At 39.5% G+C, this 17493-nt stretch overlaps 2 protein-coding genes across 2 annotated transcripts; one reads left to right on the top strand and one right to left on the bottom strand.

Annotated features, from left to right (window-relative positions):
* The first annotated feature begins 99 nt into the window (after positions 1 to 99).
* st8sia2 (ST8 alpha-N-acetyl-neuraminide alpha-2,8-sialyltransferase 2) lies at positions 100 to 11421 on the top strand. Its single transcript, XM_047033940.1, has 6 exons — positions 100 to 452; positions 1889 to 1945; positions 2337 to 2480; positions 2575 to 2832; positions 4296 to 4589; positions 10276 to 11421. Exons 1-6 carry the CDS (start codon positions 355 to 357, stop codon positions 10592 to 10594), a joined length of 1170 nt encoding a protein of 389 aa, XP_046889896.1. The 5' UTR covers positions 100 to 354; the 3' UTR covers positions 10595 to 11421.
* A 2053-nt stretch (positions 11422 to 13474) lies between these two features.
* On the bottom strand, positions 13475 to 17493 carry fam174b (family with sequence similarity 174 member B). Its single transcript, XM_047033939.1, has 4 exons — positions 16950 to 17493; positions 16398 to 16529; positions 15622 to 15718; positions 13475 to 15281 (listed from the first exon to the last, which is right to left on the bottom strand). Exons 1-4 carry the CDS (start codon positions 17216 to 17218, stop codon positions 15261 to 15263), a joined length of 519 nt encoding a protein of 172 aa, XP_046889895.1. The 5' UTR covers positions 17219 to 17493; the 3' UTR covers positions 13475 to 15260.

Genomic DNA, 17493 nt, shown 5'->3' with positions numbered 1-17493 from the left:
CAGACCAGAAGACGGAGAGCTGTGAGGAACAGATTTGAAGCGCTGTAGCTTTAAAATCCAATTCTTCAACATAGGCTGCTGTTTCCACGACAATGTTCATGTCGATGGTTAGGCACTAGCTTTGAAAGTTTGACTGGGAAATAGAGGTACCCGTAACAGTGTCGCGGCTGGAGGGACAAAGAGGAATGGGGCATTCAGACCGAATGATATGTTCGTTGACCAAGATATTGTGCATGATAATAAACGCGTCGGCGATTGATAGTAGCTCAAAGATGTGCAATCGACTCGTAGTCCTCAGAGTGAAGCTATAGAATAGCTTGAGCTCTTACCTGCGGGTAGTTCTGAAAAACAGTCATGCTGTTAGAATATCGCACATTGATGTTCGGAATTGTATCATTGCTAGTATTGTTTTTAATCTTCGCGGATATTTCTGAATTGGAGGAAGAAATTGCGTAAGTAGCGGTGCTGAGGAAATGCATTTCACCATGCATAACGTTTTGCACGCTTTAAATTCCAACGCTTGTTATCACTTGATGTAAAGGTTCCTTGTTGACTTTTGCATTTTCATGAATAATTGGTTCACTTTCTAACATTTGCCTTTAGGCTGTAAGATTGAACAATGTTGGTGTATATTTCATATACTACAGCTAAAGGTTTAATATAGTTTGGATATTGCAATGTTAAGAGAGAGAGAGAGTTCAGTTACGTGGAGTTCTTCCTCCACATATCAAACTAATCTGAATTTGGCTATGAGGATCTACTAATTATATATGCACACCAGAATAAAAGTTAGTCTACGTTAACCTCCAAAGACGTACATTAACATAGTATTTTGTTTGATGAATTACAATCTAGCCAAGAAGCCATTTTCCCCTCAGACCCAAACCTTGAATCAATTTTTCATCATTTAGAACAGCAGAGCCCCTCTGAGCATTGTGTCAAATAAATCTCCAGTTTGGTTCCACACTCCATGTGTGTTTGTACTTCTGCTTCATTTCTGTCATGGTAGGTTGTTCTGTAGTTGGCTGTGCAGACAGGAGATAACTGTTTTTTTTGTTGAGATCCACAACTGGAGAAATAAGGAACACTTTTCCTTTACCCAGCCATAATGGTACCCTGCAGAAGGCAATCTAATTTTATATTGCACATGGACAGCACTTTCAGTTTGATATATATCAAACACAAGTTTGTTGTCTGTTGGCTCATTGTCATCTGGCACATTAGTATTTTCACTGGAATCTCTTGGACAGAACACAATTTTACATGACTCATTTGTCTTTTACGCACTTAATTAGAAAACCTCTTATCACACTGTGTATCCTACCTAGTGGATTTTTGTGCTATGAGAATCTAGGTAAGAAAGAAACTCTTGCGCGGTATTGACTTGACTTAATGTTAAATGTCGGGTGTATGGTGCACAGTTCTAGTGTGGCAACATAGGTTATCAAACAGGTTGAAAGAGTAGCAAGGTATTGGGGAGGTGCTCCAAAGTGCACTGCTACTACAGATGTTATGTTATGAATAGCAATTAACTTCATGATAAATACCCAATAAATGTTGTGTATACGGAGCAGTTGCTCATTTCCCATCTGATGGATTTTTCCCATCTGATGGATTTTATACTCATTTAGATTCACAGCACTAGTTTGAGGGATATGGCAAGATGCCCCTCTGTTATGGGGAAACAAGCCATCAAAGATTTACATTTTTTAATGCATTTCTGTTTCAGTGTCAGGTACTTGGTTCTAAGTGCTTGAATTATGTGGTGCCTGGTATTCTAGTAAACACCTAGTGCACTTTGCACTATTTTCTAAATCAATATGTTAATTTGACAGTAATGTAATAAATCATTCTTGATGGTGGCTATAATTATTAATTTTTGGTCAAGGAACATTGGAGGTTCAAGAAAATTCTACTGGCCCAGCAGCATACCCCAGCCCAACAGGTTAGTTTACTTTGGCTCATGAGGGCCTCCAGAATTGACTGGGATTTGTATTAATCAATTCAATTCTACCAGCTTTTGCCTACCTGATAGACTAGCACATGCAGACATGTAAAATAACTGCAAGGTCTCTTGCACATGAACATATTGTATCAGTATCTTGACTTTTTATTGGGGTTTTACCCTGAAGGCAGGAGAAATACCAATAGATTTTTATTATTATTTTATTTTAATAGAAACAAAAACAACTAATGAAGTTTTGGGAACCTTTATGACCTTGAACAGTTGATAACACAGGGTTTTTGACGCATAACAATCATTCCTTTGACACAGGTTTGAATGTTGACACACAAAGTTTCAATCCATAATTAAATTCTTCCTTGTTAAAATTCAGAATTACAGCAGTGAAGATTAATGCAACACCATTAGCCAGTGAGAGCAAGAATACCATCAGTATTCTTCCTTCAAGCTGCAATAATACAACCAAGCTCTCTCTAGATGACTGGACCTTCAACAAGACCCTTTCAAGAATAATCAGGTACAAGATTTCTGCACCTAAATAGAAAATATTCTCAAATTGAACCAAACTGGAGAAACATGTAGTCATAGGTTTCTTTAATTCCCCCATGTAGGAAAAACATCTTGAAATTCTTTGATCCCGAGAGGGATATCTCCATTCTGAAGGGCACTCTGAAGCCAGGAGATGTCATCCACTATGTGTTCGACCGACAGAGCACTACAAACATATCAGAGAACCTATACCACCTGCTCCCCACTGCGTCCCCCATGAAGAACCAGCACCACCATCGGTGTGCCATCGTGGGGAATTCTGGAATCCTGCTGAACAGCAGCTGCGGCCCAGAGATTGACTCTCATGACTTTGTCATCAGGTAAGGTTTCCACACCAGCTGTCGAATGAGAGAGCAGATTACACAGCTTAATGTTTTCAGGTCCTTGTATGCTGGTAAAATTTGTCACTGTTTACTTTTAAGTCATGGATTCGTAGGTGCCAAAATAAGCTATTTTGGCTAATAAGGTTTGTTTCGGGAGATTCTTATGTAGAGTACAAGCAGAGTCTTGAGTTGCAAAGCCTTGCCTTCAAGTTACATGTTGGAGTAGTGCCAGTATACCAAAAATTTACTCATCATTATGACAGTCGTCAGAGCCATTTTACTTCAGACAAGATGCAACAATTCGAGCAACTTGCTGAGCACATTTTTAAAAAGCTACGGCGATCCATCAGAAATGTAATGGACTTCTTGGAGTTATACCAGGTCCATGGTGTCAGAGACACTTATTAGGACAGAATTAAACGTATAAACATCATCAATTCTGTAATAGTGTGTCAGTAAAAGAGGTTCTGAGTGGGCAATTTATTGCTTAATACAGTTTTGTCAAATGCAACTATGCACAAAGATGGACTCATATGCACCTATAGGTTAACGAGGTAAAACAGCTAACAGTTAGCAGTTTAACTGCCCAAAAACTGCCTGAAAAATACCTCTTCAGTCCAGACCAACCTAGGAAGCAGTTTACCCTTTATATAGAACAGTATTTGATCTTCTGGATTTGCACATGTTCAATCCAGGATATTGTGCAACACAACACGTGTCTGCATGGATAATGTGACATTGATCTAATTTTCTTTGGAGTTGCTGGACCATGTATATTCTCTCCGATTTCTCAATTCTATAGGGCTTCTATGGGGAATGAGCTCAGCAGACAAGTGAAGGACAGGTGTGGCTAGGTTGGGTCAAGGCAACATGTCTCTGACCAGGCAGTTAGCTGGGTGTGCTGAATTAAAAGAAGCTTAGGAATTTGCATAGGCTGGGAAAAATTCAGTAGTTCTCCCCTTATATCCCTTGCCCCATTCATCAAATCCCTGGGGTTTATGATTAGACATGGATAAAACGGAAACAAATTTAAAACTTTAGCAATGGAGTTAGAAAACAACCGTATGAATGAAACAAGGGTGAAATCCTTTCCGTTGGATATTTCTGGTGTTGATAATCAGTGGCAAAGCAGGAAGGTACAGGAGCCATCAGTTTCAGTGAAAAGAGAGTATCAAGTGATCTGTGGCACTCATGAGAATGGCTCCACTGGAAGACGTGGCAGCATTAGTGTGATGTCAGATGGGGTCAGATGGCTGAGCGGTTAGGGAGTCGGGCTATTAATCAGAAGGTTGTTGGTTCGATTCCTGGCCGTGTCAAATGACATTGTGTCCTTGGGCAAGGCACCTCATCCTACTTGCCTCGGGGAGAATGTCCCTGTACTTACTGTAAGTCACTCTGGATAAGAACGTCTGCTAAATGACTAAATGTAAATGATGTCTGTGTCGTCTGTTCCTCCACAGATGTAACCTGGCCCCAGTGGAGGAGTTTGCTGGGGACGTAGGGCTGCACACCCACCTGGTCACCATGAACCCCTCGGTTGTCCAGAGGGCCTTCCAGGACCTGGCTGATGAGGACGGTAGGGAGCGGTTCCTGCGCAGGCTCAAGAGCCTCAGCGGCAGTGTCCTGTGGATTCCGGCCTTCATGGCCAAGGGTGGAGAGAAGCGTGTGGAGTGGGCTATCCGACTCATTCTCCTGCACACTGTGGATGTGCGCACTGCATTCCCCTCCCTGCGTCTGCTGCATGCTGTCAGAGGGTAAGACAGAGCAAAATACCGCAGGGACACAATGTACATTTCAGAACGATCTTCACGGCCGTGGCCATACTCCTGTTATTGTTTAGTTTTGAGCGCCGGGTTTTTCCCTGCCTTTGTGTTTCCCTGTTCTGTCCTTAGCTGCACCTGTGTTTTAAGTGTCTGCGTCAGGTTTGCAGTTTGTTTCACCTGTGTCTAGTTTGGTCTTGTGTGTGTAGTGTCATGTGTGCTTGAGTATACCGTATTTGTTCCTGGTTTTTGAGAATTAAATACTTCAGGTTTTCTTGATCCTGCCTTGACTGTCTTCTGACAACGATGGCTCCATTGGATCTCTATGTAGGCTACACCTGTAAGCTCCACAATCCAGGGCTTGACAGGCTCTAAATCTAGCAGCGTCCACTGGTTCTATTTTTAAACATTAAACATTAAAGCTACTCACCAGATGCCGTTGGTGACCAAGTAAGTACCGTGTGGCCTCCTTGGCTGCAAGGGGTTTGCAAAAAGAGGGCAGTTAGTCAGGGGCAGCCTTGGGTGTATGCTATAAGCCTTTAGCTAACTATACAGTATGCCTATCATTTCTTTGAGAGCAAAGTAAATCATTAGAAATGTGAGCACACAATGCTCTCAGGAATGCAGCGCATGTCTATAGCCTTTACAGTGCACATGTGAAACATTCTCTTAAAGGAATCTTGGTTACTGAGGCACTGCATCTCTGAGGGCTGGATGCTCTTTAAATAGATCAACCTTTGCCTCCACCTCTGACCTCTTGTCTGTCCAGACCACAAACGGCCCGTCTCCAGGGTCCCATTTGTAGGCCTGTGACTGAGGACACCAGATGGGACTTAATGCTGGCCCTAGACCTTCACATCCCTTATCAAGATATGGTTCTTCTCTGCGTGTCTCAACTGTCTGATGTCAGACATTACATTACATTTACATTTAGTCATTTAGCAGACGCTCTTATCCAGAGCGACTTACAGTAAGTACAGGGACATTCCCCCCGAGGCAAGTAGGGTGAATCAAATCAAATCAAATTTATTTGTATAGCCCTTTTTACACGCAAGCATGTCACAGAGGGCTTCACATGCGCCCATAGAACTGCCCCTCAACCAACCTAAACCCTCAAGGAAGACAAGGAAAAACTCCCAGAAAAACTCCCACCGGGAGAAAAAATGGAAGAAACCTTGGGAGGAGCAATTCAGAGAGGGATCCCCTCCTCCAGAGACGGTTGGTAAGAGAGAGGAGCAGAACACAAGCTAAACATAGTCATACAGTGTCAATGGGTTTTGAAACACCAAAATCCATTGTTCGGCTTTATAGACGTTGGATGGGACCGGGAAACTCGCTGTTGGCCGTCATGGAGACTGGATTCCGGGTGACGACCTGGTTCAGCGTTGGCAGACCGACGACCAAGCAGGTCCTGACAGCTCAAACCCCCCACACCACAGGGAATGTGTGGGGGGGGGACAGAGAGGAGAGCAGGGATTAGAGAATGCCAGGAGCAGCTAACAGTTACAGTCAAAATAGAATGAGATCCCCACCGGTCAAGTGTGGACTAGTGCAGCAATTTAACAGAGCAAAAAGGGTATTTGATGCAGCCCCACACACCAAAACAACGACAGCCCCCCTCAGTTGGAACATGAAATCTGTTCCAGGGGAAAGAACTCTAAAGTAGGTTATACTTATACGAATAAGGATGAAAACAGCCAGTCCCCCGTTGTCTCCAACTAGTAATAAAAACTATAACAGTAACAATATACAGCAACGGAACTATAATAATAATAATACTAACAATATACAGTAACAGGTTTACTTTATTTGTAACATCTAGCTGGGCAATGTGAACATAAGCTATAATTAAAATTTAAAAGTTACATGTGATACACACATAGGCAAGCACACATCCCAGGTTTACATAGAAAGTACACACATACTTCCCTTTAACAATCATAGAATTGACTAAACAAGAACGTTTTTAATCTAGTTTTAAATGTCGAGACAGTATCAGCTTCCTTAATTGAGATGGGTAATTTGTTCCAAAGAAGAGGTGCTCTATATGAGAACGCCCTACCTCCAGCAGTTTTTTTCTTAACTTTGGGTATTACCAGATAGCCGGCATTTTGAGATCTTAGAGACCTTGCGGGGCAATAGGGTGCAAGGAGACCGGAGAGGTACAGTGGTGCCAATCCATGCAGAGATTTGTAAGTTAGTAGTAGAACTTTGAAATCAGCTCTGGTTTGGATAGGGAGCCAGTGTAAAGAGATAAGAGTCGATGTTATATGATCAAACTTTCTAGTTTTAGTCAATAGTCTAGCAGCAGCATTTTGCACCCGCTGTAAGTTTTTTAGGTAGGTAATTGGGAGGCCAGAGAACAACACATTGCAGTAGTCCAATCGGGACGTAACAAAAGCATGTATTAGTTTTTCAGCATCATCCTTTGAGAGGAATTTTCGTATTTTGGCAATATTACGTAGATGGAAAAATGCTGTTCTGGTGATTTGCTTAATATGGTACTCAAACGAAAGGTCTGGGTCCATTGTGACTCCCAGATTTTTTACCAGCTGGCTTTGAGATACTTTGACGCCGTCTAAGTCTAAGGTTAGATGGGATAAATTATTTCGGTGTTTTTTCGGACCAAAAATTTGAACCTCGGTTTTATCCGAATTAAGAAGAAGGAAATTTGCAGTCATCCAAGTTTTCAACCCGGAAACACAGGTTTCCATAGCATGTGGAAACTCTCCCGGCTTTATAGACATGTATAGCTGAGTATCATCTGCATAGCAGTGAAAATCTACCCCAAAACTTCTAATTATGTTTCCTAAAGGCAACATATAGAGTGAAAATAACAGAGGGCCTAAAACTGAACCCTGTGGTACTCCGTATTTTACAATGGAGCTGCTGGATGAGCAACCATCATAGTGGACATATTGTGATCTATCAGATAGATACGATCTGAACCACTGAAGTGAAGTACCAGAAATCCCAACATAGTTCTCCATACGTTCCAGGAGAATCTCATGATCTACAGTGTCAAAAGCTGCACTTAGGTCTAGAAGAACAAGGACAGAGCTAAAGCCCGCGTCAGAGGCTAATAATAGATCATTGACTACCTTGGCTAATGCAGTTTCAGTGCTGTGGTGAAGACGAAATCCAGACTGGAGAGGTTCATAGAGCTGATTTGCCCTGATGTGCTCAGTGAGCTGTTTTGCCACAGCTTTTTCCAAAATTTTGGAGAGAGATGGCAAATTTGAAATGGGCCTGTAATTGCTAAGACAACCTGGATCCAGGTTTGGTTTTTTAAGAAGGGGCTTGATAATAGCTTGTTTGAAATCGTCAGGGACTTGTCCAGTTACAAGAGATTCATTAATAATACTAAGCATGGGCGGTCCAATAATATGGAGAAGTTCCCTACAAAGTTTGGCAGGGAGGGGATCGAGAAGGCAGCTAGTGGGTTTCGAGGAATCTATCAGCTTGATGAATGCTTCCATAGAAATAGGGTTAAAGTGAGTGAGAGTCTCAACATGCAGAATGCTGGGTACAGAGGGAAAATCAGTGTTGATGGCCACTCCTCCAGGACTAGTCTGTAGTTTGTCCCTTATTGCATAGATTTTTTGGTCAAAGAAATCTAAGAAATCATTGGGAGAGAGATCTGAACTAACACAGAGTGTACTTTTCTTAGTGAGTTTTGCAACAGTATCAAATAGGAACTTAGTGTTGTGTTTGTTCTTACTAATCAACTTAGAGAAATATTCTGATCTGGACCTGATGAGGACTTGATTGTACTCTATTTGGCTGTCCTTCCAGGCCAGGCGGAAAACCTCCAATTTAGTGGTACGCCACTTACGCTCTAATTTTCTAGTGGACCTCTTGAGAGTGCGGGTTTCCTCTGAATACCATGGAGCCAGTTTCTTGTCTATTCTTTTCCTTGGTTTGAGTGGAGCAACAGAATCTAGGGATTGCTGAAGAACCAAATTCAGATCCCTTGTTTTAGCATTTAATGATTTATTCGGGACATCAAGTGCTTCTAGTGCAGCGGGTAGAATACTAGCCAGTTCCAGAGCTGTATTTGGGGTTAAGCAGCGGCTAATAGAAATATTCTGGGTGCCTCCAAGGCTCTGGCAGAGATCCATTTTAAAGGTTACCAGGCAGTGGTCTGATAATATAGGATTGTGGGTATGAACAATGACATCACTAATCTTGATTCCCCGCGTGAGAACTAAATCCAATGTATGCGAGTGAAGATGGGTAGGTTTAGAAACCACCTGAGTGAGACCTGTGGAATCCATAAGAGCAGTAAAGGCCTTACTTAGAGGATCTTTTGGGTCATCGACATGAATGTTAAAATCACCCATAATTAAGATATTGTCAGTGTATGTCACAAGATCAGCACTAAAATCAGCAAATTCCTCAAGGAAGAGGGAGTATGGGCCAGGGGGCCGGTATAGAGTAACTATACAAAACGAAGGAGGGGGGGCAACAGTAGTAGAATTAGTCCTTTTTAAAGTAGTTGGTGGTTTCATACAAATTATCTCAAATGATTTAAAGGTATTGACAGATTTTAGGCTGAGGTTGAAGCTAGCTTTATATAACATAGCAACACCACCACCTTTCTTTGAAACACGAGGGATGTGTGAATACGCAAATAGGGTGAAGTGCCTTGCCCAAGGACACAACGTCATTTGGCACAGCGGGGAATCGATCCAGCAACCTTCTGATTACTAGCCCGACTCCCTCACCGCTCAGCCATCTGACTCCCCTTAGACAGACAGCACATGAACAGAGAAAACATGCCTATTTTAGGCTCTCATTCAAGAAGGAGTGGGCTGCTATAGTAGGATTAGGAATGTTTTGAGGGTTCTTCCTAATGGATATGCATTCCATGCACAATTTTACTTAATAGCTGGGCAGAACAATACAACAAAAATTCACAGTCTTTTCGAACTGTGATTATATTGTGCGTTACATGATATTCTACATGTTTGATAAAGTAGATCAATAGTGGCCCAATAGTGTTAGGGTTAAATTAGGGGTAATAAAATGGAGATGTAAAACATGCCTTGTTTGAAATACTTTCAATAAAGCGTTCACCTTGTTATTGATTGTCCCAATATATCTTATCAGTGTCCCTGTCCATTTTAAGTCCTTGTGTTTTCCTTGTTCTTGTATTGATGGGTATTGCCAGTATCTTTAGTATCCTTGTATCAGTTGTGCAGAAAGATCGGCAATCCAGGACTCAAAACAAAAGGCCTTTAATGGAGCACGTAGACAGGGATAGACATCAAGAAACCAAACAACAGGAAACGCGCTACATACAACAGCGACTCACCAAGACTGAACAAATGACAGGGAATAAATACACCAAACCAAACAAGACACAGGTGAACTCCACAGCTCTAAAAACACCACTGAAAGACAATCAACAAGACACAGGTGGAACTAATAAACACAGAACACAGGGAAAGACTAGGGCAGACAAAATAAGGCTGGGGCACGGCTGTCGGCATCATTCATGTGCATTATTAAAGACACCATTTGGCTTTTTTTATATTTCTTGAGATATAACAAATAATATTGATATCTGATTCTGAAATCAAACCAAAGAGAGTCTTGGATTCCAGCCTTATCCCAGAATGTAATATTGGGACGATATTCACAAAATGTTGTGTTGTCTTCTTTTGTTTGTCAACAGGTATTGGCTGACTAACAATGTACAGATTAAGAGGCCAACCACTGGTCTACTGATGTATACTATGGCCACTCGTTTCTGTGAGGAGATACACCTCTATGGCTTCTGGCCTTTCGCTCGTGACCCACATGGAATACCAGTAAAGTACCACTACTACGACACTCTTACCTATGAGTACACATCCCACTCCAGTCCACACACCATGCCACTAGAGTTCAGGACCCTGAACACTCTCCACAGGCAGGGGGCGCTGAGGCTCCACACTGGTGCTTGTGAAGCAAGAAGGGAACAGCAGAAAGCTCAACAAGGAGTGTCACCATGATGGTGTCCTCTCAGCTTTTGGGGAAATTCCTCTCGTCTAACTGACCATGTTCTTCGGTCTCAGAAGAAAGTGACTCTGAACAGCACTTTAGTGAATCTGTGAAAAGTAGTTATTACTGTGTGTATAATGTAACTTTTTAGCTTCAGAAAATATGTGCACAAAAGATTGTTCCACTATTGACATTTCCTACAAAATTGTGTTTAGGAGAGCTGTAAAGGCCACTCCAGTGTTGACAGATCCGGAACTAGCAGTTGATTGATACCAAGTTGCAAAAAATAGGTGCCTATGATAAAGGAAAACAGCTCACACCATGCAGTTGTTGTTTTTTCTTCACCCGTTGACTTCTAGTTCCTGGTAAAATCATCAAACTCTTTCCTTTGGAATACTGATATGATATACTCTCAATATAGTTCTCAATTAAATTAGTTTCATTAGATTGTTCTACTGCATGTGAAAAGGCCTACAAGTTCCCAGTAACAGCCTCCAGTTCCTGACATCCCAGTCTTATACATAGATTACCTATAAGAGGTGCACAGCACATATCAAGGTTCATTTAACAACTGGAATGTTAATTTTACCAATTTATTGTTTATATACTATTGGTCAAGATTGAGCTATATAGCCATTTCTGTAGTCAAATTAACACTTAAAAATTTGCTGTTTGTGTAATTGTCTGATCCTCTAATTATTTGATCTATTATCAAACTTTACACTTCTCTTAAAGCCCATATAGAGATTAGTTAAGAAACCATACCAGGTGCTGCCGAATAGTTGCCTTACTTGAGGACTCTGTAGGAGAGCCAAGGATTCCAGTCAACCAGGATAAATACTTGACATTATTAGTTTACCTTGAGTGCAGTGAAATCTGAAGCAGTAGAGACTTGTCAAACTGGATGAACTATTCAAACTCAGTCTTACATGGAACACACCCAGCTGATCACATAGTAGAGTTGACATAGCCCAGACCAACAGCACACTGGTCGCCTGGATAATAGACAATATCTGCTGTGGAATGTGTTTTTTATTAGCCATTGTAGGTGTACTACTAAAAACTATATTCAATGGAATGTTATTTCTACTACTGAGAAAACGGAGCCGCTGAATAGTGTTGAAGGTCCGAAATAGGCCTCGTACTAGACATATTTATTAAAAACAAAAAGTTACTTTTTATATGGTGATGTAGTTTCTGAAAGGTCTTAGAATATAGATAATATGAATAACCTTTTATGGCTCTAATGCTATCGATGTTTTGTCCTGTACATAGCTTTGACATCTTTCACAGCACTGTAGCTATGACAGTCTACTTTTCTTTCAAGCACATGCACTCTCTGCTGATCAAGTTGCCTAGGATTCAAACATCTCATGTCACCTAATTCATACTCTTTATAAGTGTTTAATATAATTTGCATGTCACATTGTCAGTTTCCTTTAATACGCTTGTCAGTTTCCTTTAATAAGCTTGTATGTGGTAATTAATTTTGATATCTTGGGAGAGTTATACCCAAGTGGACTATGCATAGACCAATAATCACCCCATGGTCAGTGATTTTGAAGGGTACAAAAGGAGTCATACAATACAACAAAGGTGATGCAAATGGTTTCATTCTAATATACAGCTTTCTTATACCAAGGAGTATGAATGAGACTGTTTGAAATGTTAAAATCCTACTCAATCCAGGAAGCAAAAAATAAGAAATCAGTTATAACTCACATCCCACTGTGCTGCTGCCAAAGTTATGTATTAAAATGTTAAAGGATAAATGGTTTTGTGTCTTTTTTAGTTGTTAGAATGCTACCATTTTGATTAGCTTTTCTACCTGTGCGGCAGAATTGTATTTCACTTGTAGAAGATTTCTTTTCAAAAGTTGGTCAAGATATTTCCATCATATGAGTTTTGAAAGAGTGAAAATGTTATCAGAGGAAATGTTAATTGCATTTAGGAGAAATATTTGAAATATTTGTAGAGTAACAGAGCGTCAAATAAACAGCCCCTCATGTGCTCTTAGCCATGCAATTTGTCTCTGAAAGAGTGTTGTTTTGACAAGATGCTCCTGTTGATATACTTGCTGCTCTTATTATGCTGCTAATTAAGTTAAAAATAGGTCACGTACTGCAGATGTCAGTTGGCCATTCAGCATAATCAAAGCACTTTTTCTAAAAAGCAAGTCTGTGTTTAGCTAAAATAGAAAGTCTTTGACCATTACCCCTAAACTATTTCACTCTGAATTTGTCATGGGATCTCAACTCATAGGACATCCTAAAGAAATATTAACATATGCCCCTGTCAAAATATGTTATTGTTCAGAGGTCTTTCTAAATATAATATACTGTGCTTGGAGACGGACGCTGTATCTTGATTGATACAAAATCCTTAAGTACATTTCATTTTAAACATACCATACACAATAATATTACTCTTGGGTTGCATTATTACCACAGAATAAAGTTAGTGTGTAATGATTAAGTCTGGGTCTGAAGTGACAGGGAAATTAATACAAAGCAGACCGTTATTGTTCATGACAAGTGAGGAACACTTGTTGTGCATGTCACAGTTTCGCAATGTAAAGGTTAATTATCAGACCATTTACATGGACCTTAGTAAGTCTTGAGATAGAAGGAAATTACCCCAAAGCAGGTTACAATAGTTGAGAGTTGGGACTACTTTTATCAATGTTTTACTTGAATGGGACAACCATGGAGCCAGCCAATGGGTGGTTATCAATACTATAATGTTGAATGTCTTTCTGATGAAAGTTTTCAGATATGGAAATACTGTGACTTAGGTGCCATAGGAGTTGGGGGAGGGTCAGAGATTAAGATAATTAGCTACAGGCCACCGTAGCAGGACAACCTTGAAATTGCATTAACAAGAGGAAAAGCTGCTTGAACCAGTTGATTCATTTCAAATAAACATTTCAATAAAGCCTCTCAGAAACATGGTGGGACACGAGACTATACAACTATATGAACTATAAATACATCCAAATACAGCGCTAGAAACACATTTTCATCAGAATATCATCAGCGTGAGAGAACATTGTATTACACAACAGAACAAATAATGGGTGCTATATTAATCCGCCAAAATATAAACCAAATACACAACAGTAAACTTTGGCTAAATATTTTTTTTATACAAAATAATCAACATACTAATCAATATTATAATTACGTTACGTAAGTACAACCCATGACTATGTTTTAGTGATTTGAATTTACATGAAGTGTAAATTGACTTGAAGTGATGTTTTTGTCATTTAAAAGGCAAACCTTTTTTTAAAGAAAATGTCTCAGGTTTATCAAAACAAAATCATTAAAAAAAAGAATCACACAACTTACTCATTGCATACTTAGCAGCAGAATTTCCCAAAAAATGTCTCCTCCTCCAATATAATAACCTGCCTCCAAACCCTGACATACTACGAAACAACTTTCACAGTGCGCCATTTGTTGAAATGTTTGACATAAGCATCTAAAAGCTCTGCACTGAGACTAAACAGGGGAGTCTTCAATTCCCAGTGTGAATCCTCTGCATACAAGGATTCTGAAGATACAGCATTAACTCAGAACATGAGTGGAATCTTTTTAGTTCCTTGGGAATTAATAACAACACACTTTGTCCTACATGGGCTTGATGGCACCAAATAACAGCAAAAGACAAAACTTGCAACATGATAATGCTAAACGTTGACCCATTCGAAGTAAATATCTAAATGTCAAAGATGAAACATCTGTCACTCTAAAACAACAGTATATCTCCTTGAAAAAATATACACATTTCCAAAACTAAAACTACAACCTGATTTCTTTGAGAGCCCCACATACGGACATAGAATATAAGCTTAGCAGCATAAACAGGAAACTCTAACACATATACAATAAGACACATACACCAATGAGGACAGAATGAATCAGACAGTATACAGCATCGAACAACTAAGTGGTTAGTGGGTGACATTTGGTCTTAAAAAAACCTTGATTAAACCTTGATTAAACTTGATTAAAAGAATAACTTACTATGGTGGTAAATAAGTATTTCATAATTGAATGCAAAATATGAATATCTTTATAACACACTATTATTACAATTGTTATGTTTAGGAATGGGGAATCTTATATTACAATAAAATTGCTAGAAGTGTTAAGGGTGGGGTCAGAATATTTCCAACAGCAGCAGCAATTCTATTTATTTAGGTATTTGAATTGTGTTCTAGTCTCAAATGACTACATAGTTCAATACAATCCTATAACCCATAACCCTGTAAGGTGGTGTAATGACTAACAAAATAAAACGAATCCTGTCCTAACGGTAGATGTGACAAACATCATCATAAAGTATGATACAATTCTGAAATTACATTTTACAAAATGAAACCACAGGATCAATGTTTTTGGAGATATTTTGGTTATTTGGGAAATACTTTCAGACATAAGTGTTTAATTCTTCTAGCCTAGTGTCTCAAAGACAGCCATAAACAATCTGTAGGCTGAAGATTTTATAAACCAGTAAACCGTGTTGTGCATAAATCTCTTTATCCAAGGTTGGATGATATAGATTACTTCCATTGAACTGATGAAACAACCTCTTGACCATAGAGTAGAAAAGTGTTGTTAGTTTTGTTATTGTTACAAACAAAAACAGTGTCACCAAAATGTCCAGTTGTCTTCATGTAGTTTTTATATTCACCTGAAAAGAAAAGGTCTATGTAAGGAGAATTCATAAATTCTTACACTGCAATACTGTTTTTTAACAAAATGTAGTTATGCTTGGCACAGTAAAGTTATCCTATTTGCAAGTTGTGTAGACTATAGTTTCCTTTAGAATTAGGCAAATTTGTTTCTGGTATACAGCAAAAAACAATTTTACTAACTTTTGTAGTAAAATCGTGTAAAACTGTGTATATTAGTTGAACATAAAACTGAGTTCCACACACATACATTTATGATAAATTGAGCCTTTATGTATATGTTATTCTCTCAAAAGAGTTAACTTTTCACATATCTTCAACCATAAAATCTGCTCTCACTTGGGTGTGGGTGGAAATGAGCCTGCACATGTGTGGTCCATGCAAGTGTAAAATTCCAGGTAAACAGGAGGCCCCTTTTTCCTCAAAGGAAGTAGGACTAGTGTTGAGGAACAATTGAAAGGACAGAAGGGAAAACCCCAATGTCAACACTCGAGCTCTTGCAAAAAAATTCTAATTCAAGCATATACAAAGAGCTGCTGCAAGCGTGCATGCTGGATCAGTGTTAATTGGCATTAATAATTGTTATTGCAGCCTGTTGACCAATTAGTCAGGTAACTCTGCATAAACTCTACTTCATACACATGTTAGAATTGGAAACGTAAACATTGCTCTAGCCACATTTACTAATTGCTAATGTGTGGGGCTTTCCATGCACAAAACATTTATTGACAACATTTTAGGCAAAAACATTATTGTTACCATGTAATTTTATTTATTTATTTAACTTGAATGGATGTTACGTCCTTGCGTTCTAATTTTGTCCTAATTTTTGTCAAATTGGATGGTATGAAGGAAGGCCTTGCACATTAGTTTTGAATTATGATTGAACATACCACAGATAAAGTGGTCCTGTTCACAGGAAGAAAAAAAATGCACAGGACAAACGTTGACAGGATAATGTTGTTTGGTTAGTGGTGTCAACTAACCAATACTACAAAAGGCAAATGCACATTAACAATAATCAGAATAAATCTATCAGAATAAATCTCAAGTATATGCAGTTGAGAGCCATCTAATTCATATTAAGCCCTAGTTGACTCCTGTAACTATTTTACTTGTATTTGACATCAAAGAGGGTAGAGTCGTCCTCATCTTCATTCTCCTCATTCAAGGGCGCCATCTCTACTCGCTCTGCAGGTGTAGTGATGATGTCATACTTTCGTGTTTTTCTGATTCTCCTTCCAGATCTATGGTTCAACAGAAAGTTACACAATAAGACTTCACCCAAGGGTGCTTAGCATAGTTGTACATCATGGTTTGTAGATAGACTGTCTGGCTATATGTTGCCTATGATGTCCAACTATAGGATACTGCTTCAAAAATATCTGATGTATGCTATTGTGTATCAGTCGCAGAAATACTGCTGCTTCACATAGCCTCACACATCCCACTTAAACTTTGACTGAAAAGTTGATGTTTAAAGAAAACACCTAAAACCAACTCATCTATTTGCCAGGCATCAAACACAGCGTGGAACAATCACCAATGACGCACATACTGGATTCTACAATTATTGGCTACCTATAATGTTAGAATAAAAAATCTGTTTTAGTATATTATTAGTAGCCTACAACGAGTCTGTCCTATGGTACTGGCTGTCACCCTACCTGCACACTTTGATGACCAGGCACGTGATGAGAACAGCTGTTAACACGCAGATCAAAAATACAGTACTTTTCAGTGTAGGGAGATGTGTCAAGATTGATGACTTTCGTGATTCGGTAGTTGTGTTAGTGCCATTCTTGGACAGATCCTCCTCGTGGATGGATAATGTTGAATTAAAATGCGTTGCTGGTGAAGGTAGTGTTTGTGGTTCGCATACAACTTCCCAAACAACCGCAATGATGAACGAGAGAACTAAATTGTATGCCACCATCCTGCAACTGTAATATTCCCCTAGATTGCCGAACAGTCTCTCCTTCCTTTTACAGCGACATGTAGAGAAATGCTACGATGAATGAGACATTTCACAAATATTTCCAGTAATGTTTGTCAATATCCTTTTTTCATACGTATTTAATAATTCCAAATTATTGCGGTTCTCGCTGGTCGCGGACGTAGTTCCTTGTCCTTGCATTCAACGCGCACCGAGATTTGCTGTGATGTTTCCCGATTGCATAGAGTAGGCTACGCGCAACCAGGGTTGGGGAT

The sequence above is a fragment of the Hypomesus transpacificus genome, chromosome 14 (genome assembly GCF_021917145.1).
Source record: "Hypomesus transpacificus isolate Combined female chromosome 14, fHypTra1, whole genome shotgun sequence".
Lineage (NCBI taxonomy): Eukaryota > Metazoa > Chordata > Actinopteri > Osmeriformes > Osmeridae > Hypomesus > Hypomesus transpacificus.
The sequence above is the reverse complement of the archived record's forward strand: the minus strand, read 5'-3'. Positions and strand labels throughout refer to the sequence as shown.

Coding starts and splice junctions, on each gene's coding strand:
- st8sia2 (XM_047033940.1), top strand. CDS start 355: ATGCTGTTAGAATATCGCACATTGATGTTCGGAATTGTATCATTGCTA. Junction 453..1,888: donor GAATTGGAGGAAGAAATTGC/GTAAGTAGCGGT, acceptor TTTTTGGTCAAG/GAACATTGGAGGTTCAAGAA. Junction 1,946..2,336: donor AGCATACCCCAGCCCAACAG/GTTAGTTTACTT, acceptor GTTAAAATTCAG/AATTACAGCAGTGAAGATTA.
- fam174b (XM_047033939.1), bottom strand. CDS start 17,218: ATGGTGGCATACAATTTAGTTCTCTCGTTCATCATTGCGGTTGTTTGG. Junction 16,530..16,949: donor CTGGTCATCAAAGTGTGCAG/GTAGGGTGACAG, acceptor GTTGAACCATAG/ATCTGGAAGGAGAATCAGAA. Junction 15,719..16,397: donor CTCTTTGATGTCAAATACAA/GTAAAATAGTTA, acceptor CCTCAACACTAG/TCCTACTTCCTTTGAGGAAA.